The sequence below is a fragment of the Engraulis encrasicolus genome, chromosome 9 (genome assembly GCF_034702125.1).
Source record: "Engraulis encrasicolus isolate BLACKSEA-1 chromosome 9, IST_EnEncr_1.0, whole genome shotgun sequence".
Classification (NCBI taxonomy): domain Eukaryota; kingdom Metazoa; phylum Chordata; class Actinopteri; order Clupeiformes; family Engraulidae; genus Engraulis; species Engraulis encrasicolus.
This window is the reverse complement of record NC_085865.1, coordinates 10,084,810-10,112,309: the sequence shown is the minus strand read 5'-3', so window position 1 is coordinate 10,112,309 and position 27,500 is coordinate 10,084,810. Positions and strand designations below refer to the sequence as shown.

Genomic DNA, 27,500 nt, shown 5'->3' with positions numbered 1-27,500 from the left:
TGGGGGTGGTGGGCGGAATTGCAAGTTTCTAAAAAGATGCTCCTGAGACTCTTGTTTACACTCACAAAAGCTCCAAAATTACTTAATTGCATCACAAGTTACGTTAAATGTACAGCCAAACACGATAATAAATACGACAATTATACAATTTATTTGAAGCACCTTTCACACATACACACACACGCATGCCACACAACTCTACTTCATTTATAATTTACACTTGATGCTCTCATGCAAAGCCCACAAAACTAGCATGTGGTCAGTCACTGACCTCAATGTTGATCTCATTTTAAACACCAGTACACAATGCTACCGGTTGAGTCTTATAAACACATTAGTTGTGACCCAAAAAACCATTGGGACTCCAGGATGGCTTTTTGCCGGCCGGCCGCCCCCAGACTGCCCAATAAGTGATGAGCGATAGGGGCCTGTCTCCTTTCTAATGAATCACATGGGGGGGGGGGGGATGGCTGCTGCCCAGTGTCCTGTACTCCCCAGCAATGAACGATGAGATGATACAGGACTCATCCGTCTGGACTCTGTCAGAGCGCCTCACCGGTGACTATAGTGGGGCGAGAGGAAGAGGAGACCGTTGGGGTGTAGAGGGACGAAGGGGGGTGGAGGTGGAGGTGGGGGGTTTTAGAGGGACGAAGGGGTTTAGAGGGACGAGGTGAGGTGGGGGGTGTAGAGGGACGAAGGGGGTTGGAGGTGGGGGGGGGGGGTGTAGAGGGACGAAGGGGAGTGAAAGGGGTGACGAGGACGATGACCCAATTTCCTCTGTCGTGTCTCTCCGAGGGGCCGCTCTGCTCTGACGTTGCTGCACTCCTTATCTGCCGTGTCTAAATAAGGTAAACGACTTTCACTTCTCCGCAAATACCCCCACGAGACAGTGTGAGAAGACGAGGAGCAGAAGAGGATGAGGAACAGGAGAGGAGAGGAGAGGAGAGGAGAGGAGAGGAGAAGAGAGGAGTAGAGAGACGAGGAGAGGAGAAGAAAGACGAGGAGAGGAGAGAAGAGGAGAGGAGAGGAGAGGAGAAACGTAGGAGAGGAAGGAGAGGAGAGAAGAAACATAGGAGAGGAGAGGAGAGGAGAGGAGAAACGTAGGAGAGGAGAGGAGAGGAGAAACGTAGGAGAGGAGAGGAGAGAAGAGGAGAGGAGAAACGTAGGAGAGGAAAGGAGAGGAGAGGAGAGGAGAGGAGAAAAGTAAGGTAAACAACTATCCCCCTTCTTAACAACCCCCACGAGACAGTGAGGAGGCCAATAGATGAGGAGAGGAGATAAGACGAGAGGAGAGGAGAGGAGAGGAGAGGAGAGGAGAGGAGAGGAGAGGGGAGGAGAGGAGATCGGGAGAGGGGAGGAGAGGAGGAGGAGATGAGAGGAGAGGAGAGGAGAGGAGAGGAGAGGAGAGACGAGGAGAGGAGAGTGGAGGAAAGGGGAGTGGAGGAGAGGAGAGGAGAGGAGAGGAGAGGAGAGGAGAGGAGAGGAGAGGAGAGGAGAGGAGAGGAGAGGAGAGGAGAGGAGGAAACAAGAGGAGGAAAGGAAAAGGAAACTAGCGGAGGAGGAAAGGAGGAGGAGGGAGCATCAGCAGCAGCCTCACCATGTGACTAAGCAGTCGAGAGCGGCTGGCACGCCGGCACACAGGAAATTAAAGTGTGGAGAGAAAACAAACGAGTGCGCAGAAAAGGTGGAGGACACTACTGTAACAACACTCATATTCTTGAGGAAAAACCCTGACGTTCGTCAACGCTTCATGTGAAAACCACAAAATATCTACACAATAGATACTCAGTGAGTAACTGAGTAGACGGTCATTCTGGGCAGTTCCAGCCAGCATGGGGCTTGCTTGCTCAACAGCAGCACTTTTGGGAAATAACGCGAATCCTAATGAACGATAAACTCCCAACATCCAAATGATTGATAAGAGTAACAATGGTGGGGGCTTTTGGTGGAGCTACAAGTATATTCGCTATGGGTGCTCATCTCCCATGAGCCTCATGTCTGCTGACCTCTATGAAGCAACACTGGTGACCTTGAGAGTCATCGGTGATGACCTCTACATCATGACCTCTCTATGGGAGATGTTTATGAAGGTCACACAGACTGGACATGACATTGATAGTTTAACTTAACTGTAATACATGTACAGTATAAGTGATGATGTGGGTTATGTTTAATTGAGGCATGTTGTGAATAATGTGCTCACCTCTGGTTGAACAACCCCCTCTGAAGATAAAGAACTTAAGAGAACTTTAAAGTTTAAAGTTGGTTTTGGCATGTCATTTTAAGTAGTTTATTTCCAGAATTTATGCTGCCTACTCACAAGGGTCATCTTTTTCATGTACCAGTACAGTATATTCATCTCCAACATCAAAGGGCAACGCACACATGAGGTGGAGGCGAGGATGCGCTCAAGAGAGAAGAGCTGTACAAGTACTGGCAACTTGTCCATGGGTAGCATTGGTGGGGTGGCGTCCGCGCCAATGTCTTATCCTGAGCGTATCGCTCGGTGCGTAATTCCAAGAGCAGTATAATGAAAAGGAAGAAAGGAGTCGCACACTGGAGCTGAATGCAGAATCAAAAACTGTATTAAACAAAGCCGAAAAAAGTAAATAAAACCGACAGACAGGGGACAAACGTTTCGGGTCTAGCCCATCATCAGTGATCCCAGTTTGGGAACAAGTCCAGAGTAGTGTGAGCATTACAACTGCATGTTGAAATTGACTGAACTGGTCCTTTAACACCTGCTAACTCATACCGTTTTCAGTCCTACTAGAACGGTGCCCGTGCCCGCTGCACCGCCGCAACCCACTTCATACCGGGCTCTGAACTTTTCCGCACATGACCATGTGTTACCAGGATGAACCTGCTCCACGTTATCATCACGGTTCGTGGGGGAAAACAAAGCAACTTCGGACCAGCTTTCCCATTCGTGAACGCTAGTATCTGCAGCGCGAACAAGCCGGCCGGTTCACAATTAGTTGAGGGAGCTGGGAACGGACACCGGCACGGTTCTTAGTTGGCCTGAATGTGCCATTAGTCTGCTCACCTCTGGTTGAACATGCCTCTGAAGCTGAAGACCTTCACACCTCTGGTAAAACACGTCACTCTGAACTTGGAGAATTACGTACACAGTGCATTCCACAGTGTCTTAACACGGGTCCTGTTGAAGACCTTCACACCTCTGGCAAAACACGTCACTCTGAACTTGGAGAATTACGTATACCACAGTGCAATACCACAGTGTGTTAACACGGGTCCTGCTAATCAAATTTGCTCACCTCTGGTTGAACATGCCTCTGAAGTTGTAGTTGGCTCTGTAGTTGGGCATGGGCTTGGGGTCGAGGGGCCGGTAGATGGCCGGCTCGCCTCTCTTCATGGCCAGGCCGTTCAGCTCCACCGTGGGGGTGATGCTGCCTACAGTACAAGATGTCACAGTGCATTACAGCATAATATAATGCAATACAATGTAATATGATATAATATAATATTATGTAATGTAATGTAATGTAATATAATATAATATAATATAATATAATATAATATAATATAATATAATATAATATAATCAATAAAACATCAACACAATAATATTTCCATCATGGGAGTGGTGCTGCCTACAGTACAAGATGCCACAGTGCATTACAGAATAATATATAATATAATATAATATAATATAATATAATATAATATAATATAATATAATATAATATAATATAATATAATATAATATAATATAATATAATATATTATAATATAATATAATATAATCAATAAAACATCAACACAATAATATCTCCATCATGGGAGTGGTGCTGCCTACAGTATAAGATGCCACAGTGCATTACAGCATAATACAACATAATATAATATAATATAACATAACATAACATAACATAACATAACATAACATAACATAACATAACATAACATAACATAACATAACATAACATAACATAACATAACATAACATAACATAACATAACATAATACATCAAGACAATAATATCAGATATCTCTCCATCGTGGTTGTGATGCTGCCTTCACGATGCCCAGAACATTTACTGTACATTACACTACAGTAAAATTACGATAACGTTTTATAATTACACATGTACTGTTAGGATTACATAGTATCTCCACAACCACTTCAACATGCAGTAGACTAAGATACGCTGAATTCAAGTCCATTGTAGTAGACATCATAGAACCTACAGTTAATTACAATGCAAACTCGATATAACTGTGGTCATCATATTGCATAAGAATAACTATAAAGCATTACATTGCCACAGTAACTATAGCACTACTATAGAAGTACTATAGAATTTAATTAAAGTGATACAGTAGCTATAGTGAGTTCTAGGGCTGGGTAAAATAATCGATTCAATCGATAATCGATTGATATCATTTAAAATTCACATAATCGATTCACAGGGCACAAAATCGATTTTTTTGTTCTCTTTCTTCAAGCCACAGCCCTTTGGCATTTTTATGTAAGAATAGGCAAAAGCATCTTTTGGGGGAAATCCTTGCCCCAAGAAGGGAACGGATTGAATCGATTCGGAATGAATCGAATTGAATCGAATCGAATTGTGATTAATCGATTCAAAGCCCTAAGAATCGAAATCGAAACGATACAGGAACATGGCTGTGATACCCAGCCCTAGTGAGTTCATTAAGTTATACTGCAGTAACAACAATAGCAGTATTTAGTATAGTAGAAAATTCACCCAAGTCTTAGTACATGAGAGCCCTGGTCTTCTTTAAAGAGAGTCTGAGTCCCCTATAACCTGCCAACTGGGTGCTTGTGGTTGCCATGGCTTTAGAACAGAACACTAGAAACAGGTTCTGGAATCTAGATACACAGGAAAACTTTTTGAGCAATGTTTTTGAGCAACGATACCACAAGATAGTGTTTGGACTGTGTATACCCGTAACACTTTTATCAAAACAACCTAGATCAGCAGCAGCAGGGTTTTTTTTTGGTGTTTCCAATCCATCAGAAAGTTAGGAGCCAATCATGATGGTGCTCTGCGACATCAAAATATTGCACTGTGTATCATTACCTGAGCTGAAATTACTGCGGTTGAAACAGAAATAGCAACACTGTGCTTAACCTTATGCAGCATTAGTAGAGCTGTTCTCCTGACCCATGCCTTCATTACAGAGGAACATGCCCTATTGCATTTTGGGTAACAACGTTGGTGTCATTAACTGGACCAGATGTTATTCTTAGAACATTTCAACCACGTGTAATGCATCTGCATTCATATTATCTTAAAAATCACTGCACACAAAGCCATCTTGTGATAAGCCAATTGTAAAGGCCATGGCTATGAGTTGCCACAGTATTAGTAGCTACTACTGGCGACAGAAGAGAAAAAAGCAATTTGGGCAACGAGATGAGATTTGGGCAACTCGAGCGACAGTTTGTAGTTGGACTTCAGAGAATATTATGCAAATGAGCTATGATGTTGTTCGGTGACAGCCACCACATCAGGGGCGTGAGCTGACCTAATGCTATACAGGGGCACAGTAGGGCAGCGAAAGATAATGCGAGCACGCAAACAAAAACATTTTTGCAGTTATTTATTTCAAAAAGCTTGTAAAGCAATTATATTATTGCAACAAGTGCATGTGTTCTATTTTGTGCGCCTTCTGTAGATTACTCCGTATGCTAAACTTGAGCTAAATTCCAAGGTAGCCAGGTTGTTTTTTGTGCAACTCATACTGGGGCACAGCAAATCAATACCCAGGCATGTGCCCCTGTAAAATAGGTCTGGCGACGCCCCTGAACCACATTCAACTGTAATGTCGGAATGTGGGCATACTCTGTCACTTCCAACATGGTAACTTTGTAACGGTGTTGGTTTTCCATGTTCATACAGGTTGGAAAATATGCATAAAATGAACAATGTGATCAAAAACTCGTTTGTACACCCTGTATGACATTGAAGTTATATTATTAACCTTAATGTTCTGGTGTCAGATGTTGTATTACACTTACTCTATGCACATTTTAAACATAACTTGTGTGCTTATTGAAATATTGTTCAAGTGTTTTTAAAAGGGGTGTACTCATTATTGTCGTGCACTGCATATCATTGTTTAGTGGGAGTAACTGTCATAATTAATCAATTAGTAAATATTATTGATGTTTATATATGTATAGTTATAGTTTATAGTTATTATAGTTTATATTGTTCACCAGGACAAGGACAAAGCACAGATGAAATAACACACCACACATAAAAACACACACACATATACATACCAAGCATACACATGTATGTAACCCCCTAGAGCTGTAGCTCCCCTTGTGTGTGTGTGTGTGTGTGTGTGTGTGTGCGTGCGTGCGTGCGTGCGTGCGTGCGTGCGAGCAAGCGAGCGAGTGAGTAGAAATATTTGAATCTTGTAATGTAATTCTAAATAGCAGGTCCAAATAAAATAATTCAAATGTGTCTGTATGTGTATGTCTATGTGTGTGTGTGTGCGTCTATGTGTATGTGTGTGTCTATGTGTGTCTATGTGTGTCTATGTGTGTGGGTCATTTCACGTGAAATCAGACACTTTGGGACCCGACCGACACCGATTTCAATCATACTTGCTGTGCCTGTTTAGTAGCAAGGTAGCACCCCAGAACTGCATGTGTGTGTATCTGACACCAATATTAAAGAAGAAACAGACTAGCAAAGGTTTACATATGAGGGTAGGACACTATGCATTCAGCCTTGATTATATCAGTCAGTGTAAGTCACAAAAGAATGTTTGAGGTGTTGTTTGAAAGCTCTTTTCTGGCTCTACAAATTACACACACAGCATGGAATACAACAACCTTCAGAATATTAATTATGATACATTGAAAAATTAAAAATTGAATATCAAAAAAACGTATATTTTAAAATGGCTGGTTTCTTGTCTAAACATAGCCTGTAAGGTCATAAACAACACCTGAAAATGGGGTGTTTGGTGTCAGATTCACACAAATGCAGTTCTGGGGTGCTACCTTGCTACTAAACAGGCACAGCAAGTATGATTGAAATCGGTGTCGGTCGGGTCCCAAAGTGTCTGATTTCACGTGAAATGACCCGTGTGTGTCTATGTGTATGTGTGTGTGGTGTGTGTGTGTGTGTGCGTGTGCGTGTGCGTGTGTGTGTGTGTGTTCCGGTCCGGTGCCCAGGTCAGCTGATACCCACCTCTGGTCCCAACAAGGTCGCCTTGGAGAGATTCTACAGGTGAAAAGTAAACATTAGAAACGTCCCCAGGGCCTTCAAAAAGGTGACACAACAGTGACCTAAAGTTCATGGTCTCAGACAGCTGCCACTGGCACACTACACTACACAGGGCCCCCCTGTTTGGAGGGGGGGCACACAGTGCTGGAGACTGCTATAATAAACAACTGCCCTAAGAGCCCTAATATGCAAATAAGGCCCCAACAGCGGAAGTACATGCAAGGGACTTGAGCAAAACTAGGCAAAGTTCAAGCTTTTCATTCTGACAGCAAAATGAAACGAATTGAAACGAATTGACACGATTGAAAACAAATTGAAACATTAGGTTGTTGGATTTGATTGGCTCTTATTGCTGAAAAAAATTCTCCTATTTACGCATACAACTACAATTTGTCTCAACTTTTTCCACTCCTCTTTCGCTTGCCTTGGCCACCATGACTTGGCTACCACAGTAATAAATAAAAAAGGGACTTCAAAAGAGGACTTTGCTCATTCTGCTTGCTTGCATCTTGCATGTATTTTCACCATGAGAGAGCACTTCAAAGCAAATAAAATAAGGCATGTAAAATATTGATACTGGGGTTGTGTGTGTGTAGGGGGCGGGGGGGGTTTCAGTGCTCACCTGGGTTGCTGTTGTTGTTGCTGTTGTTCTTGGGGGAGCGTGGTGGGGGCCGGGGCAGGCTGCTCTCCAGGAGGGCCTTGGCTGCCGTGCAGTGCTGCGCCTTCTTGATGCTGGTGCCCTCCGCCTCCCACGCCTGCTCCCCCAGGCTCAGCTGCACCGTGAAGATCTGCAGAGAAGGGAGGGAGGGACGGACGGAGGGAGAGAAGAAGACTCAGATGAGGAGAAGTCAATGATACATGTCCGCAACACGGTTTCTTTTTAGGGATTTCTTTGCCTAAATTTCTGACAGGACAGTGGAGGAAAGACAGGAAATGAGTGGAGAGAGAGAGACGGGGAAGGCTCGGCATATGACCCGGGCCGGAATAGAAGCCCGGTCGCCAGTGTAGTAACCTAGTGTCCTACCGTTAGGCCACAGCAGGGCCATGTACGCAACACTGTTAATGCTCCCGGTTGTTTAATGGCACGACGTTTCGGACCTCAGTCCTTCTCTTCAAGTGCTATCTGAGGACTGAGGTCCAAAACGTCGTACCATTAAACAACTGGGAGCGTTAACAGTAGGGCTGGGTAAATTAATTGAGTTATTCGATAATCGATCGCATCAAATCGAAATTCATATAGACAGGTCATCAGCTGGGAAAATTAGGCCTTTCGTCCTACCGCACTTTTCTCTGTGGATTACTGACCAGAAGCCCTATTGGAAGAAATTAAATCATGGGGCCACGTCAATTTTTGCTCAGAATTCAATATGGCCGCCATTTTCCAAAATGACTTGTTTTCATGCATTATTACATTGTACTATAAGGTGATATTCATGAACGATGAACTACTTTCAGCACTATTCTGTCCTATTTCCTTACATACATGTTTACAAAGGTTGACTAAACCAAAAGAAATGAAAATAAAGTTGGCCACCTTGCAATATCCAAAGGAAAGTGCTGAAAATAATGATTGAAATGCACATACATAGTCTATGGCTGCAAAAATTAGGCCTATTTTGGTCTTGTCAGGGTTTTCACAGTGGATTACAGACCAGAAGGCCTATTGGAAAAGATTAAAACTTGGGGCCATCTATGTCCTCCAAAATTCAAAATGTTCTCTGTTTTTTCAGAATGGCAGACTTTCACACATTTTTTCTCAATACTGTAAGGCCATAATTACCAATAAAGATGACCTATTTTTCAGTTAAATTGTCCTATCTCCTTACAGACGTGAGTATAAAGGTTGTCTAGAAAAAGGCATGAATATATATACAGGGGGTGGAAACAAAAATAACTGAGACACCTGTCATTTTAGTGTCATTTAGTTCCTCTTGCGTCCCTGGTTAATCCTGTTGGATGTGGTGGTTCATCCTTCTTGGTGGTATGCAGACATCACCTTGGATACTGTGGCTCTTGATATATCACAAAGACTTGCTGTAGATGCAACAGTTACGCGCACCAAGAAATTCTCCTTTTTGAACTCTGATATCTCACCCATAATGTTGTGTGCATTGCACACTTTTGTGCAAAACTTTGCTCTTACCCTGCTAATTGAGCCTTCACACTTTACAGGTGCAATGTGCAATTAATGAAGATTGGCCAACAGGCTGGTCCACTTGAGCCATTAAACTTCCAACACTAAAATGAAAGGTGTCTCAGTTATTTTGTCCACCCCCTGTATCTTGCCACTTTGAAATATCCAAAGGAATGTTGTCAAATGATTGAATTTCACAAACACAGTGGACCGCTGAAAAAAGGCATATTGTCCCGCTAAACTGTGTATGTGTGTGTGTTTGTGTTTGTGTGTGTGTGCGTTTGTGTGTGTGTGTGTGTGCATGCGTTTGTGTGTGTGTGTGTGTGTGTGTGTGTGTGTGTGTTGTGTGTGTGTGTGTGTGTGTGTGTGTGTTTTATTTGTGTGTGTGTGTGTGTGTGTGTGTGCGCGCGCTTGTGTGTGTGTTTGTGTGTGTGTGTGTGTGTGTGTGCGCGCTTGTGTGTGAGTGTGTGCACGCGTTTCTGTCTGTGTGCGTGCGTTTGTATGTGTGTGTACGTGTGCCTGAGTGCGCTTTTCTCAAGTGTGTGTGGCCAGTGTGCTTCTTTACATACACTGACATAGACACAGTAGACAGGGTCTGTGTGTGTTGAGGGGGGGGCTAAGGTGGGGGGGTAGGGAGGACCGAATGATGTGGAGGAGCGGGGAGATGAATGAGGGGATGAATGAGGGTAGGGGGGCAGAGTGGGGTTGTGGGTGAATGAGTGGGTTGAATTAGGAGGTGGGGGGGCAGAATAGTGTGTGGGGGATGTGGGGGGGTTCGGGGGCAGAATAATGTGTGTGTGTGGGGGGGGGAGTTTGAGGTGGGGGGGGGGTTGAACCTGCCAAACTTTTCACATTGGGTGGGGGGGTGGGCGAGTATTATGTGGGGGGGTGGAGGAAGAATGAGTCAGGGGGGTTGAGCGTGGGCAGAGTAGTGTTGGGTGAGTGAGGGGTGGAGGGGCAGAGTAGCATGGGAAGGATGAGTAAGGGGGTTGGGGGGCAGAATAGTGTGTGGGGGGGGGATGAGTGAGGGTTTGGAGGAGGCAGAATAGTGTGTGGGGGAAAGACACTGTAGAGCAGGGGAAAGATGAGTGGGGGATACACGCACGCACACACGCACGCACACTCACCCTTGCTTTATGCAAAAAAATGTTGGCCTGAAAAACTTTTGGTCAGAAATCTAATGTGAAAAGTTTGGCAGACCAATAGCCTTTTTTTCCAGCAGTCAATTGTGTATGTGTAATTCAATCGTTTTCTGACAACAATCCTTGGGATATTGTCTATAGGAAATTTACATCTTTCTGTTGCCAACCTTTGTACTCAGGTCTGTAGATAGATTTCACTGAAAATAGGTTATCTTTATTGATAATTATGGTCTTATAGTATTGAGAAAAATGTTTGAAAGTCTGCCATTCTGAAAAACAGAGAGAGAGAATTTTGGAGCACATTTGAGATGGCAACCAGCTGGTGAATCTTTTTCAATAGGCCTTCTGGTCTGTAATCCACTGTGAAAACCCTGACAGGACAATAGGCCTAATTTTCGCAGCCATAGACTCTGTATGTGCATTTCAATCATTATTTTCAGCACTTTTCCTTGATTTTTTGCAAGGTGGCCAACTTAATTTCAATTTCTGTTAGTTTAGTCAACCTTTGTAAACATGTATGTAAGGAATTAGGACAGAATAGTGCTGAAAGTAGTTCATCGTTCATGAATATCACCTTATAGTACAATGTAATAATGCATGAAAACAAGTCATTTTGGAAAATGGCGGCCATATTGAATTCTGAGCAAAGATTGACGTGGCCCCATGTTTTAATTTCTTCCAATAGGGCTTCTGGTCAGTAATCCACAGAGAAAAGTGCGGTAGGACGAAAGGCCTAATTTTCCCAGCTGATGACCTGTCTAATATGATCGATTCACAGGGCACAAAATCGATTTTTTTGGTTCTTTTTCTTTTTGTTCTTTTTGTTTAATGTAGGTCTATGGAAAACACCCAGTAGGTATTAGTCAATTAGGCCCAGGCCTACTTATTAAACAATCTGTTAACACTGTCAAGCCACAGCACTTTGACATTTTTATATAAAAATAGGCAACAGCATCTTTTGGGGGAAATCCTGGCACCAAGAAGGGAACGGATTGAATCGATTTGGAATGAATCGAATCGAATTGAATCGTGATTAATCGATTCAAAGCCCTAAGAATCGAAATCGAATCGATACAGGAACATGGATGCGATACCCAGCCCCAGTTAAAAGTGTCGCTAACATTTATCATTTACTTCAGGTATTTTGTTTTGTCCAGCACCTGAGCCACTGATAGGCTCGCATACTCGGCTTTCACAGATGAAGAGAAGTCATGGGACAAGAACTCTGATGAAGACTTATTGTCGAAAAGTCTTATTGCACTGAAAAGGTTGATAGCAGGAAAAAGACATCCGTGTGCTACCAGGTTTTCTTTTTATCTATGATTCAGTCCTGCACTGGTTGCACACAGATTGCTACTTCAGAAGCGCAGTACGTATTTCCTTTGTTCTAGAACACACGGGGGGTTGTGGAACACGCATACTGTTTATATGCAGTTCCATCTGCCGAATATGAGGCTTATCCCGGTAATGACCAAATTCTGGATAAGGCATTTACAGTGAGTCCAATATGTATTTGATCCCTTGCTGATTTTGTTGGTTTGCCTACTAAAAAAGACATGATCAGTCAATAAATGTTATGATAATGTGTATTCTAATATGGAGAGACAGAATATCAAAAAGAGAATCCAGAAATTAACTGAAAAGAATATATATTAATTTATTTCCATTTCATCGAGCAAAATAAGTATTTGATCCCCTGCCAACTAATTACAGTTCCGGGCCCACAGACCAGATGGGCACTTCCGATCAACTTGTCATCTGAATTAAAGACACCTGTACATACTAACATGCATAAAAGACACATTGAATCAGCAGAATCAGTCCATAGTATGAGTGAATCAGTCACACTCCAACCTCACCAGCATGGGAAAGACCAAAGAGTGGTCAAATGATATCTGGGACACGATTTTAGACCTGAACAAAGATTAAATGGGCTGCAAAGCCACAAGAAAGAGACTGAGTATTAATGACCCAGCTGTTGATGCATTTCTTCCAAAATGTGAGGAATACAAAATGACTATCCATCAGCCTGTCTGGGGTTCTATACAAGATTTGACCTTTTGTAGGGATTTGATAATCATGAGAACAGAAAGAAATCACCCTAGAGCTGTACGGGATGAACTAGGCAATGATATCAAAGCTACTGGGACCAAAATCACTGAGAAAACTACTGGTAGCACTTAATGCCACAGAGGTTTAAAATCCTGTAGTGCACACATGGTACCTCTACTTCAGAAGGAACCTGTGCAGTCCCACTTGAGGTTTGCCAACGCACATCAGACTGGTTTAGGATATGATACGGAGGTGCTGTAGTCAGATGAAACCAAAATCAAGCTGTTTGGCATTATCACAATTCAATGTGTTTTGAGAAAGAGTACTGCTGTCTATGATCCCAAGAACACCCTCCTCACCATCATGCATGAAAGTGGCATCATTATGGTTTGAGGGTGTTTGTCTGGCCAAGGCACAGGACAACTTCACATCGTCAACGAATGGATGGAGGGAGACATGTAATGTGCAATCCTGTGTGCAAACGTCCTTCCCTCCACCACTACACTGAAGGGTGGGTCATTTTTGGATCTCCCAACATGACAATAATACACAACATACAGTCAAAGCAACGAAGGAGTGGCTCAATAAGAAGCATATTAAAGTCGTGAAGTGGCCTAGACAGTCTCCAAATATTAACCCTATAGTAATTCTATGGAGAGAGAACTGAACCTCCCATTTACCAAGCTACAGCCACAAACTATTAATGTTTTAGAGATAATGTGCAAAGAAAAATGGGCAAAAATATGTTCTACTATATGCACAAACATTGTCATCAACTAAAAGAAGCATCTGACCTCAGTGCTAGACAACTAGGACTTTGCCACAAAGCACTTAATCTTCTTTAGCTAGAGGGGTCGAATACTTATTGGCCTAAATTAAATACAAATAAATTAAAATATATTATTTTAAGTTATTCTCTGGAATTTCTTTTTGATATTCTGTCTCTTCATGTTTGAATACATATTATCATAAATTTATAGACTGATCATGTCTTTATTAGTGGGCAAACCGGCAAAATCAGCAAGGGATCAAATACATATTGGACTCACTGTATATGAATACTGATAGTTACATCCCGGCCGTCAGCCTTGTAATAGAATTCACTTTAAATGCGTGTAGCCTGGGGAGTGGAGGGGTTACAATCAGAGAAAGAGAGAACTCACATACACAGTAAGTGAAGGTCTGTAGAAAGGGGACACAGACATTAATCAGATAGTCGGGAAATTTAATTTGATAGGTCTACAAATAACCTAGTTCTGAATCTCATCTAGCCTACTTGCTGCATCCACTGAACACAAGTGTAGGCTACCCTGCCTGACAGGTCATTTGCATGATAAGAGTATGGGCGATCACGGCCATTAGCGAATACTTTGTTCTCAACAACTTCACATTAAGAAATGTGCATTCTGAATGTGTTCGTCATCGTTTTCAGCAAGCCTGTCGTTGTCATCAGGACCTGATCTTTTCACTGAAACATGCTGTATGGTTGCAACTCGGTTTAAAAAAAAATCGTGTTGCGAAGTCATCTGGCCGGGGCCTGAGATAACTGATATAAAGGTTGTGACTGTGGCTCTAAAACATACAGAAACCGAAGGTCTTCGGGAGTGAGAGAACACTCAGATAAAGAGAACTCACGGTTCATTCTAGAACACTCATACGCACAGTAAGTGACGGTCTGTAGAGGGGGAACAGAACTCTAAGATAAAGGCAAGTCATCGCTGGTTCTAGAAGTTCATACTGACTGAACTTCACCCACATGTGACCCGGATAAGCCTACTAACGTTAACGTTGTCGAAATAGTTCACAGTTCACAGTTCACAGTTTTGGTTTACATCGGGAACCAACTTTCTGGTTCTTGAACGCTCAGATGTTTGGTGTGAGCATGTCAGTTCGAGAATTCGTTACAGGAATGGAATCCAGCACAGTTCTCTGTCGGCCTGAACATGCTAAATTATGACTCGTGCCCGGCCACCAGGGTTCGATACCGGCCCGGGTCCTTTGCAGAGCCTTCCCTATCTCTCTCTCCCAGTCCATTTCCTGTCCCTCTGTAACGATCCTGTCATAATAAAGGCATAAAAAGCCCAAAAAAGAGCACAGGGTGGTCTGAATGGGACAGAAAATGTTTTGCACTTTGAGTACCTGTATTTCACTTTATTGCATTAAGTAAATATCCTGCATGCCACCGATTAAACTTGCAATTTTATTGCTCGTGTTTTGGTATTTCAGTCCATTCCGTTGTTAAGTGAGATGATGAATGATGGATCTCACTTGAAGAAGATCTCAACGACCAAAACATTCAGTGTAATAAAATAGCAAGTGTAATGGGCGGTGTGTGTGGGATATTTACTAACTACTGAAGCATTAGTTACATCATCCAACGCACCCACTCAAACGAAAGTGCTACATCGACTACATGTACATTTAAGTATGAGTTCTGCTTTAGTGTGTTGGACTACTACTTCTGACAGGCGTGCACGCACAAGCACACACACACACACACACACACACACACACACACACACACACACACACACACACACACACACACACACACACACACACACACACACACACACACACACACACACAGTTGTAGTGCAGGACAGAGGAAGGGCAGAACATAGAGGCTGAGAACTCACGGTGGGTTCTAGAACAAGAATGCGAGGCTAGAGTAAATAGAGCACTGGATTGCTTATTCTGCCCACATAGTCGAGCACGCTGGGGAGGCCTGTGGCTGTACAGGTAGGTGAGCGAAAGCCATAGCGCTCAGCAAAACACAGAGCGTGTGCTTTTATTCAAATGAGCTATAATATTCCAGTCAGGCGAAATCTCTGCAGAATAACATCGGCGCACTTCAGAAAAACACCAGTACTACGGCTTATGTCTGCTGAGGCATTTTAGACTTATGTCTCAATGTTATCATTTTATAATGTGGAGGGGGGCATGGCAATTTTTTCTCCTCACCTCACCCAACGTTGCTGTACTAAGTCTACTTTTTGGGGTGTGTCGCCCTGCGCGGCAGCAAGGTACCAAGGTGCCCACCTTGCTGCGCCATCACCATATCAAAATAAGAAGGCGAGAGATGAGGAGTTCGGAAGCGTTTGTTTACCTTGGCATGTGCAGGTCCTCGCTCGTTGAGGAGTTTGTACTGTGGTTGGATCCTGTTGAAACGGGCTAACTCATTCACCAGACACATGGGAGTTTTCTCTTTGGGGTTTGCCATGTTCTCCTGGGGTGGACCTGAGAGGGGAGAGCGCGCGCACACACACACACACACACACACACACACACACACACACACACACACACACACACACACACACACACACACGTGCGCGCACACACACACACACACACACGTGCGCGCACACACACACACAGACGAGGAAGAGACTGGTTACCATCACATAATATATAAATAAACCAGGTAGCACACAAAACTGATTTGATTATATGACTCACACACCAGTTTAAATTGGTGGTAAACTGGTGCAGCAGCTACAGTACGTAATGCCATTCAGGCTACTAGTCAGTGTTGTACTTACATCAACTATTAAATGCTACTTGCACTTTGTACACCTCTGAAAATATGTGTATATGGCGAGACAGCCACTGTAATAAGCAGCATCACAGCTATTTTTGTTTTACTTTTATTGGATGTACGTGTTGTACCTTGACTGTCCTGCATCTGGCTTATCTGCAGATATGTGCACACATTTAGGTGCCGTTTCCACGTAGCTGGATATTTTTATATGTGGATATTTTTTTCTCCTGCTTGTATTGGTTTTGCATTGGTTTTGGCCTTCCGTTTCCACGTAGCAGATATTTAAAAATCCAGGTGCAGGAGAAAAAAATAGCAGGAGAAAAAAATATCCTGTTTAGGGGTCTGAAACGCATTTCCTACAATGGAGGATTTTTTTTATCCACATGTTGCGTTTCCACGTAGCAGGAGAAAAAAATACCCTGCTAAAAAAATATCCTGCTACGTGGAAACAGCACCTTACTCATCTGAACAAGGTGGCTACTGTGGCCCTGGGGTGAGTCCCAGTCACAGGGTGCTTTCCGATATGCAGACTCCCATCCTCAGCCGGTGCTTGTGGCCTTGCGTTTCGCTGACACCCCACCGCCGTGGGGAAAACAATAAAGTTCCCCCACTGTTAGCCTAGCCACAACAATTACGCTTCATTCACCATCCCGATTGTGAATGTCATGGGTGAGCGGTTAGGGTGTCAGACTTGCATCCCAAAGGTTGCCGGTTCGACTCCCGACCCGCCAGGTTGGTGGGGAGGAGTAATCAACCAGTGCTCTCCCCCATCCTCCTCCATGACTGAGGTACCCTGAGCATGGTACCGTCCCACCGCACTGCTCCCCATGGGGCGCCACTGAGGGCTGCCCCCTTGCACGGGTGAGGCATAAATGCAATTTCGTTGTGTGCAGTGTGCAGTGTTCACTTGTGTGCTGTGGAGTGCTGTGTCACAATGACAATGGGAGTTGGAGTTTCCCAATGGGCTTTCTTTCACAAATGAGAAAATGACATTAGAATTGCACTTTTGCGAGACATTGAAATACATTTGTTGTCAGCGACGTCGTCACGAGGCGACAAGCAGGCCAAGTGAGCAAGGGAGGACAGGAGTTTGCATACGAATCCACCCACAGCGTCAGTGTCTCTGGTGGTGGTAGTGTAGCCAGGCCGTGCCCTCCTAGTGACGCAACAGCTTCAGCATTGCTAGTCAGGTCAGGAGTCAATGCAAGTACTTTCTGAGTTCCCGCAAATACGGGAACTCCTCACACTTTGTTGGGAAGCAAACAATCATTACCAAACCAAGGGAGTCCATTTGGGATATGCTGTTTGGGAAATGATAATTGTTGTGCTCTTGGTCAGACCAAGTCTCGAAGAGATTTGAAAGTCGATGATAATCAGGCTAGTGGTAGTGTGCATGGAGAGCGCCCTACTGTAGGCCCGGCCTACCTGGTGGATTTGCCGACGCAGTGGAATCCACAAAGCCAGCAGTGGGGGTGGCGGGGCCGGGGCCGGGGCCGGGGCTGGGGCTGGGGCTGGGGAGAGGGCAGGCGGGCGAGGGGGTGGTGGGTCCGGATCCGTTGAGGGAAGGGGGTGGCTGCAGACCCAGGGCTCCAGGGCTGGGCATGGACACTGGGGAGGGCACCACCGCCGACAGGCCAGGCCCAGGCAAGGGGGCTGCAGTCTGCACTTTCACTTGAGCCATGCTCTATATCTGAATGAGGGCGCGCACACACATGCACGCACACACATGCACGCACACACGCACGCACACACGCACACACACACGCACACACACACACACACACACACACACACACACACACACACACACACACACACACACACACACACGCACACACATTGTATTGCATTAGACTGTTAAACACAACATATCCATTGCTTTCAAAGGAAAGGTGAGGTGAGGTCAGTTCAGTTCACATGTACATTACTGTAGCTAGAAGAGCATCACAGTTCCACTGCAACCTGCTCTGCTGTAGTATTTGTCATTCATTACATTGTAACATTACATTTCTCAGAGCCCCTGACAATGCACCATAGTCCTAGGGGTCCACAGTTCCCTGGTGGCAGGGTTTTTACTTTGGAGCTGAAGTCTCAGGAACTGAGATGATTAAACATTTTCCAGGCTCGTCCATATGTTCCCCAGCCCAGGTCCTATGTTCCCCAGACAGATTAGAGAATCAGGTTAGCTTAAGGGATGGGCTTTGGACTAGGCACAGTTAAACATTGAACATTTCTCACAAAAAAATTACCGTGCATAGCGTGACACTTTCAAACTACGAGAAAGTGTCAACCAAAGCATAGCGACGTCTAGGAGCATAGGACATACTGAGTGCGTTTACATGCAGTTCAGTATCCCGAATATGATCATAACCGGGATATGCTTCATATTCAGGATACTGAACTGCATATAAACGCACTCAGTGTTGGTAACCCTCCCATATTCTTCTTCTACCCTGACGGTGGCCCGGTGCTGAGAAAGTCTAGGCAGCAGGAGGAGGAGGTATCAGCACAGGCCTCAGGCACGCCACTCACTGGCTGCCACTGTGACAGGAGGTCGCCCTGCTCTCGTATGCAGACCATGGGACCAGACCGCCTCGCAGGCAGGCAGGGAGAGCAGGGAGAGCAGGCAGGCAGGGAGAGCAGGCAGGGACGGGACACAGCTGAGCTGAGGGTCACCTTATGTGTCTGCCTTGCCTTAGGCCGCACCTGAGCCACTGATGATGTCGTTTTCCTCATTAGGAAAGGAAAGCATGTAGAATTATTATTAGTATGCCTACCTACTGTTCATTACCCATAGATAGACCCCTCATGCTGTAGACCAGAGGTGCATCTTGCCACCAGACTAGAGAGGCACCCGCTTGGGCACCCCAAGCCAATGGACAGTGAATAACAGCTTACACTTTCTTACAGCAGTGATACATTTCTTTCAAATGTTCATTCCTTTGAAATTTCGCTTGGGGCCCCAGATGAAGCTGAAGTCGACTCTGAAGACCACTTCGGTGGCTTCGCAACAACTTGATGTACTGTTACTACAACTACAATGGTGACATTCACAAGGCATTAAAAGGGTAAGCAACTGGAAGGAGTGGAGTGTCAAACACTAAGCTTACAGTTGGCAACAAACAAGTTACAACTAATCCAGTTGCACCTGTATTTCCATAACAGATATATTTGAATGAATTAATTCATTCCCCTAGAGCAACATTTCCTTTACAAACTACTACACTATAACCAGCATACGTCGTGCATTTGGAGTCGAGTCCATTCAAAGCACTGGCATGAGCATTTGTGTTGTCACTGGCCATTTGTGCCTGTTTACGCCTGAAAGCTTTGGCGGGGGGCAACTGCCTCCCCTCTGCATGACACTTGCACTGGACCACATCAGACACACGGCACAGGATCCTGCTCCGACTACTCATATAATTGAGTCATTGTGCAAAATAGCAAACTGATGTCATTCGTTTGTTGAGCCGGATTGCGATGCCAAATACGCGCACAAACAGCTAGTTAGATCTGCTAGCTAGCTTGCTAACGGTGACAGCCAAATTGACAGTAACGTTAGACAATTACACTCGCCACAGGAGGGATGGAAGCTCGTGCTAGGAAATGCGTCGTGTCATGACATGTGGCAGACATTGAGAAAATATTGTCAGTCTGTTTTTTTACGAGGTTGGATGTGGTATGAGTTGGCTACACCGGCGTGTTACTCCAGTAATGCCTGTGCACCAGCAGACATCATGGCTGCACAGTAGCTACGGCTAGCTAGCAAAGTACCCCCCTCGCATCTCAAACATCAGATGGAATCCCGATGCAACGCCTGGGACTATTACACCACGTCGACAACATTAAAATACAGCGAACCTATAATGCCAGGCGGTGCACGCCACTGTATAATGGGGGAACTCGCATTTAATTGTAAAATTTTACCTTAGTCCAGGGCCAGACCCCAGCTACACCTCCAACATTGGCAAACACTAAAGAGAACTGATAGTACAGGGAACAGACCACATTATCGATGTCACCTTGTACCTTATTTCACTGCTTGGCGTTAAATCTGACCCTAAATCTAGATAAGATAACTTTCTAAATGAGAAGTTTATTTCTGTTTATTTAAACGTAAATATTGTTCAGCTTGCTGTACTCGCTCTGAACACAGCAATTATCAGAGTGGCACCCATTCCCTTTGTGCTTTTGGTACATTCCTGCTTCCTGAGAGGAACAACTGGTCAAGTGGTTAGTTGTGTTCGGCATGTTTACATTAGTTACCGCTATGCTCTGCTCAGCTGTGCGGGTTGACCGTGGGAGCTTTAGCACACATTTGATTTCAGATCTGCACAGATTTAATTAAAACAAATGCTCATTCACGGCTCTGAAGTTGGATTTAACAGCAAATGAACTGTTAACCTGATTATGTGCAGAAAACCCGTGTATCAATGTGGACATAATGGAAATGTCAGTGTGTGTGTTCATAATGGCCAATACTACAAAGCTGGTTCAGGATAAGTTAAATTTAAGTTTAGCGGTAAATCATCTAATAGAGGAACCTGGAGTCCTCATTTTCTTAACAAACGCTCTTGTATTAGTTGATTTACCTCTTACCTTAACCTTAAATTATCCCGAACCAGCTCTGAAATAGGCCCTATGGCCCCCAGGTGGTATGCATCATGCATGCCAGCCAAGCTCAATTGCCCGTGCCCATCCATCACCATCACCTTACCTTTTGCCTCTGTGCATATGCAGGAACTGCTGTATCGACTGCGATATCCCAGAACATGTGCTATGCATAAGCCTATTGAAGTGAATGTAATGTCATGTCATTTACTTGCATAATGTTATTCCTTTCTGGACATGCAAAGTTGATAGAAAGAGACAGTCTAGGGAGCCATCAAGGAACACTTTATTTGCAAAGCATGAACCTATCTTTGTGCATGGACAGTGTACAGAGTACAGTGTACTTATTGCTCAGGGTTAACCCCTCAGACAAGAATCGACGAATCAGCACAAGCACATAGAGATCTGCTAGGTAGGACCCGGATGACGGTGCAGATCCATCCCTCTCTCCCCTGTCATCAGCACCATCAACCATAACCATCATCATCATCATCATCATCATCAATCCATCAACATCAGCACCCTCATGCAGCAAATAACCCAAAGATCCCCCACCACAGTTCAATAAAAGCCCCACTGTTAAATTGTAAATATTTGCTTTTATTATTTAAATTAACAGGCACAACTTACATGTAGCTTGTACATACCAGAACAAATTCCCCCAAAAATAAAAATGCGAACCAATGTGTTTGATTATTTATACAATCTGCAAACCAAGAAATCTATTAAATAGATGAAAAAAACCTCACTAAAATAAAATAGAACATTAAAGAGACACCCAAGCCCACATCCCATAATTATGTCTAGATTGCTCTAATGCAAATCTCCATGGTGATCTGAAGTTGGTGTGTCCCAGCAAGAATGCTACAACTACGCCGCCCCCCTACGCACAGGTTAGGCCCAATTCGCATCGCAACACACGCACACACGCACGCACACGCACACACACACACAAAATTGTCTTCCTGCAAATCAATACTAGACCGACAACCACATCGTTCATTTTAAGTTACATACACATGCTTGGGAGTTCTCAACAGGGTCTGGATTGTGACTTGCAGTAGGAGCCAGTAGTATAGGGGCCCCCCCTCTCTCTCACTGGTGCCAACACATTCTCTGACGACAGAAAATCTCATCACGACAAGAACTCGTTGAGAAGCTGACGAGACCCAACCCGGAGGGGGCTTTTCAAGTATTATATTCTGAATGGATGGCAACTTAAGTCTTTGGGAATGGAGTGTTGCGGTCAGTCAGGTGACACACGTGCGCACACACACACTCACACGCACACGCACAGCTGCTTTTGACATGGCTGACATCCGATTACCCATCCACATCCCACACCACTGGAGCCATGAAGCCTCAAAAAACAACAACAAAAACAAGAGGAGAAAAAGAAAACTAAAATCCTTCTGACCAGACAAGCAACACTGAGAAAAATGACTATACAGAATCCTAATTAGCAAAAAGTGCAAAGACTCCTAAATAAATTTCTATTTTTTTTGTGTGTTCAGCAAATATCAACAGAGGGACCGTGCACTCATTGCTAACTAAGTTACCTTTTTTATATATAGATATATAGATATATCAGGCGCAATTTGAAGATTAATATACATCAGTTTCAGACATACGGTTATTATTAACAATGTAACAGTCCTTTTGGTGAAAATATAGTTAAATGCAAAATATCTTTTTTAGGAATTTTTCTAAAGATGATTTCTTCTTGAAAAAGTACCTGAGCCAGACAAGTATGACCAGGAGAGAACACTCAAGCCGTACAGTCTCTCTTTCAAAAGGATCCTTTACACCTTATAGCTCCTCCCACGCTAAACTAATAGTCATGAAATCTCAAACATTTCAAACATTAAATAAGACATTACAACCCCCCGATTACTGCCCTTCAATAACCCTTTTTAAAGTATCCGCTTGCACACTTACAGTACAAAATAAAAGACTTTTTTGTTTCAAATTAGACATCTTAGAAGATTAAAGCATACATCTTAATATAAAACTTATCATACAAATAAAAATGGAAACAAAAAAAACACGCATTCACACACGCACACAAAAAAAGTTCTCTTGCTGACATTCAAAAATCCATGAAGTGATCTTGTCCCCCACTCTGGTGTCTGGGCTATGTTGAGGGTGAGAAGGAGAGCCACTCGTACAGGCCCACAGGCTTTTATACCTGCAGGCTATTAGACCACTAGGATCACAGGCTACAGGCCCACACGTCAACAGGCCAAAGCCTACAAACCCACACGGTTACAGGCTACAGACCTATAGGATCCACGGCCATAACACCCACAGGCATATGTAAGACGCCTACAGGTCCTCAGTGGTTCGAGCACAGTCACTTCCTGCAGTGCCGCTCACCCCTGGCCTACTTGGTTTCTCATAGCCTTCAAAAGCTTTATGCTGCCGTCTCTGTTCTGAGACAACTGGAAGATTGAAGGGGAAAAAAAGATTGAAAAAAGGAACGACCAAAAAAAAAAGTGTATAATCTGGGCAATTATGAGAAACAAACAAAAAAAGGATAAAAAAAAGAAGGAGGAAAGTAATGCCATGCCAGATTATGCGGATTACATATAAATATTAATTTAATGACCCAAAACTAAAGTGATTAGAAGTTTGTATATAACTGCATGTCAGGAGAACATGAGCTGTACCACTATATTTCACAGTGCATAATGTTCCAAAGAGAGGAGAGGAGTGGGGAGGAGAGGAGAGGAGGAGTGATGGAGAGGAGAGGGAAGAGGAGATGGAGAGATGAAGAGAGAAGGGTGATGGAGAGAAGGGAGACGAGGCAAGAAAAGGGATGGAGAGGAGAGGGGTGGAGAGGGTGGAGATGGAGATGAGAGGAGAGGGATGGAAAATGATGGAAGGGAGAGGGGTTAGAGGAGAGGAAAGTGATGCAGAGCTGTGCTGAGAGGGGGCATGTGTAGGGTAGTAAAGAGCCTCCTGTTCCAGATGACATGTGGACATCATGGCGTTGTCGTCGTCCTCCTCCTCCTCCTCCTCCTCCACCTCCTCTTCGTCCCCTCTCTGCTATTATTGCACAACAACGTGAGGACCTCAAACCGGACCAAGAGAAAACCAAACGAAAAACTAGAGACAGCAGAGCAAGACTCTCAAAAATGGTAAAAGGAGTAACCCATCACTACAAATCCTCCTCCCGCCTCCTGCATCACTTTTTGTATCAACATCATCCACATCCTCCTCCATGTCAGTGTCAAGTGTCGGGGGTGGGGGAGGTAGGGGCCTTGCGGTCCGTCCTCTTTACATCGGCGTCCATTTTGAGTGAAGCCACTGTGTCCATGCAGCCGACTGCCTGCCTGTCTTGTGAGGAGGTTGCAGTCAGGAGGATCTCCGCAGCGAGTGTCCATTGGCCCAGTTCAAAAGGTTTACAGTTCAAAAAGACTGAATGATTCTTTAAAAAGTGCTTACGTCGGTCAGTAGGACTTCTTTCTTCTAAGAGTATTACAAAGTTCAACATTAACATGTATCGTCTGTGCACAGGGGAAGAGGAGAGAGACACGTGCACACATGTTAAATAAATTAAGAATGATTAACTTGAACAATCTTAATAATCTACCACAGGTCTCAGTTAGCGTCTAACGAATTGTAAAGGAAGAGTAAACAAACTTAGATGATACTAGTTACACAGAGCAAATATATTATTATTATGGTTATAATTATTATTATTATTATTATTATTAACCACAGCAATCAAAATAATCTCTTTACCATAAAGGAATAAACACAGCAGAATGTGACCTGACACATTGTAGTAACTTAATAATCGCAGTATACCCAAAACCAAACATATGGGCAGGACTCACCATGATACCACCATTTTGTCTTCTTTGGATTCTTATTACATGTTCTAACGTAGAAGGAGTTATCCGGGGGCCGCCTCTGTGGACCACACAAGACAAGGGAAAGGTAAACAGCACATACTACTACTACTACTACTACTAATAATAATAATATAATAATAACACAAGCCTTTCTGCACTGGTAGGATCAGTCTTGCAGTGTTTCCCATACATTGAGGAAACTATGGCGGCCCGCCATAGTTTAAATTTGGTCGCCATAGTTTCCGAAAATGTAAAAAAAAAAAAAAAAAAATTTTTTTACTTTTTTTCTTTTTACGATTTCCGTTTTTGTTAATGAATTACGATTTCCATCGCATTTTCCTCCTGGAGTAAATACATCCAATAGAGAACACCACAACTGCTTGAAAGCAGGGCTCTACAGTGCCAGCATTTTGGTCGCATATGCCCCTAAAATGATTGTGCGAACGAAATAATAGAAAGGGCGCACGTGTGCGAGTAGATATTTCAACCCTTTCAATCGTATTTTGCTCCTAAAATAAATACACCCCATAGAGAAACGCAGGAACGTGTGAACGAGAGAAGGCGCAAAAGACAGCGTGCGCGTCGCGCACAAAGAGACAGAGGCAGACAGACAAACAGTCGGGGGAGTTTTGAAATAAGATAAGCGTCGGGAGTATCGAGCGCTTCCAATGACGGAGAAGAGCTGGAGAGAAACTTCAGCGCTAGAATTGCTAATCCGCTTAGCACAAATGCTAACAAATGCTCAACCTGTTAACTTAGTGAGAAGAAATAGCTTCGGTTTGTACATACACTTACAGTATATTGTACGTGGCTTGTAGGCCTACTGTTTATGCTACTCCTCCTGAGACGTTGGCAAGGGAGTACACAGCAGGCTCTCTCTGTGCGCTCACTTGCTGAACTGTCATCATCATCACGTCACGTCATGTGAAGTCAGTATTTTGTTGGACAGTCTCGGGGTGTAGCCTAGGGCACGTTTTTGATGTGCATGCCTTCAATATTGCCAAATTGAATAGGCCTATTTAGAGGAAATATGTTTGGTTGGCATCTACTCTTTTTTGTTTCATTGTATATTGTATAATGTTATATTTTCAAAGGTAATGTTCAGATGCTGTTACTGTGGTACCAAATGTGATTAAAAAAAAGTGTAACCCATGGGTAGGCTGATCATAGCCTCATAGGCTATATAGCATACCCATATGCGAGTCATTGTATTTTCAGGACAGAAGTGTAATTGCCTCTCTGGTCTCTCTTGTAAAAAATCTGCCCCCCTGACCAATTTCATCCCAGCACCCTGCCAGATCCTGCTGTGTAGGCCTGAATTGAAACACCAGCTGTGTATAGAAATTAATGTGATGGATATAAATGTATAATATTTTGTTTAGTCCTTTTACTGGGAGAGGAAAAGTGGCCCAAAGTGACTTTAATTGTAGGCCTACCCCTCTAGAATGTGTATTTGTGTGTGGAAAGAGTATATTCTCTGTATCTGTGTGTTAATAATGAAGCTGCGTCACAAAAACTCACTGTGCCCCTAATGAAAAAGCTAAGCGTAGAGCCCTGCTTGAAAGACAGAGGGATCTAAAGCCTAGTTAAGTTGTTGTAGTTAACTTGGGTTTGGGAATAATAAAAAAACCTTCAGAGAAGGGAAAGTTGGGATGAGTTTACTAACACTCCCCAGGCTTTGTTTTACAGTTGTAATGACTTAGGTGACATACATGTGTAATATGTTGTTCTGCCCTTTTCATGGGAGGAATTTTGAAAAACTGGCCCTGTTACCAGCACCCCTCATGTAATAATAATGATAATTTCATGATACTCAAAGTCGCTTGAATGTGTAGGCCTACGCCTATGTGTGTGGGGGGGAAAGGCATAGCCTCTTAGACCCTTTTTGTCTATGAGTTAACAATTTCACAGTGCTCTTAAATTCTTATCTCTGCTCCTATTTTGTTTTATTATTTTTTTCATTACATAGACCCCTGCATGAGGGATGAATGAAACTGTGTTGTAAACACAAATGATTCACTGTTCTGCATTTTTATTTTATAATACAAATGACGATGTACTGCTATTATACATGTCATGGGTAAAATCGTATGTAGCCTTATTTCTCAAAATGTAAATGGCTGAATTGTAGGCCTATGCCTATAGTTTATAGTTTCTCCATGCGCCAATGTCTCCATGCCCCCCACCCCAACCCCCAAGGCCCGCGTGAAAAGACCCCCCCGCTGCGTGAATACAACCCCCCCCAAGGCCCGCGTGAAAAGACCCCCCCCCCCCCTCCCCCCCGGAAAACAAATCCCGGCTGCCCCCATAGTTTCCAAAAATTCTGTGGGAAACACTGGTCTTGATATTATGAAATTAGGCTATGAGATGATTGCTTCCAGAGAAATCATTTTTTAAGTACTATTATTATTGTGTTTGTGTGTGCGCGTGTGTGTACTGTATGTGTGTGAACTCTCTCACATGAACTCTATCCCGGACAATTGCCGCCGCACGGCAGCCTCCAGAGCTGGTGTGTGAATGTGGCATGCAATGTGTATGTCATGTGTATGTGTATGCGTATTTTGAAAGCACTTTTGAGTCAACTTCATTGGTTATGATACTGCGTTATATATTTGTATTGTATTGTACTAATTAGTTATCCTCTGCAGAAAACAAATAAACGGGAGAGGGCATGAGGGCAGAGAAACGACTATTTACAGAAGCAGCACTCAAGGCCGAATTAGCACATTTGACAGCAGTGGCATCTCCACTGCTCAACCACTAGAGGGGCGTATTGAGCTGTAAGCGTCATAAATTATCCATTCACAGATCACGGCTTCAGATTTCCAAATCAATGTTCATTCAAATAGGGTTTGAATTGCATTATCTTCTGGTATACATTGTCTAATGCTCAGCAATTGAATTTGGGCTCCAGGGTGTGAAACT

General features: G+C 43.7%; 2 protein-coding genes across 3 annotated transcripts in view; both read right to left on the bottom strand.

The window, feature by feature from the left end:
- stau2 (staufen double-stranded RNA binding protein 2) overlaps nt 1–20,089 on the bottom strand; it is a 262,645-nt gene extending 242,556 nt beyond the window's left edge. For both annotated transcript variants that reach the window (XM_063206467.1, XM_063206466.1), the window contains exons 1-6: nt 20,032–20,089; nt 17,530–17,794; nt 15,670–15,800; nt 7,855–8,020; nt 7,197–7,229; nt 3,279–3,414 (exon numbers count right to left, since the gene is read on the bottom strand). In XM_063206467.1, the coding sequence (XP_063062537.1) occupies nt 3,279–3,414; nt 7,197–7,229; nt 7,855–8,020; nt 15,670–15,800; nt 17,530–17,785 (722 nt within the window). In that variant the 5' untranslated portion in view covers nt 17,786–17,794; nt 20,032–20,089. The remainder of the gene's footprint in view (nt 1–3,278; nt 3,415–7,196; nt 7,230–7,854; nt 8,021–15,669; nt 15,801–17,529; nt 17,795–20,031) is intronic.
- A 1,205-nt stretch (nt 20,090–21,294) lies between these two features.
- The window catches only part of ube2wb (ubiquitin conjugating enzyme E2 Wb), a 23,620-nt gene continuing 17,414 nt past the window's right edge, over nt 21,295–27,500 (bottom strand). The window contains exons 5-6 of the mRNA XM_063206465.1: nt 24,558–24,633; nt 21,295–24,224 (exon numbers count right to left, since the gene is read on the bottom strand). Of these exons, the coding sequence (XP_063062535.1) occupies nt 24,211–24,224; nt 24,558–24,633 (90 nt within the window). The 3' untranslated portion in view covers nt 21,295–24,210. The remainder of the gene's footprint in view (nt 24,225–24,557; nt 24,634–27,500) is intronic.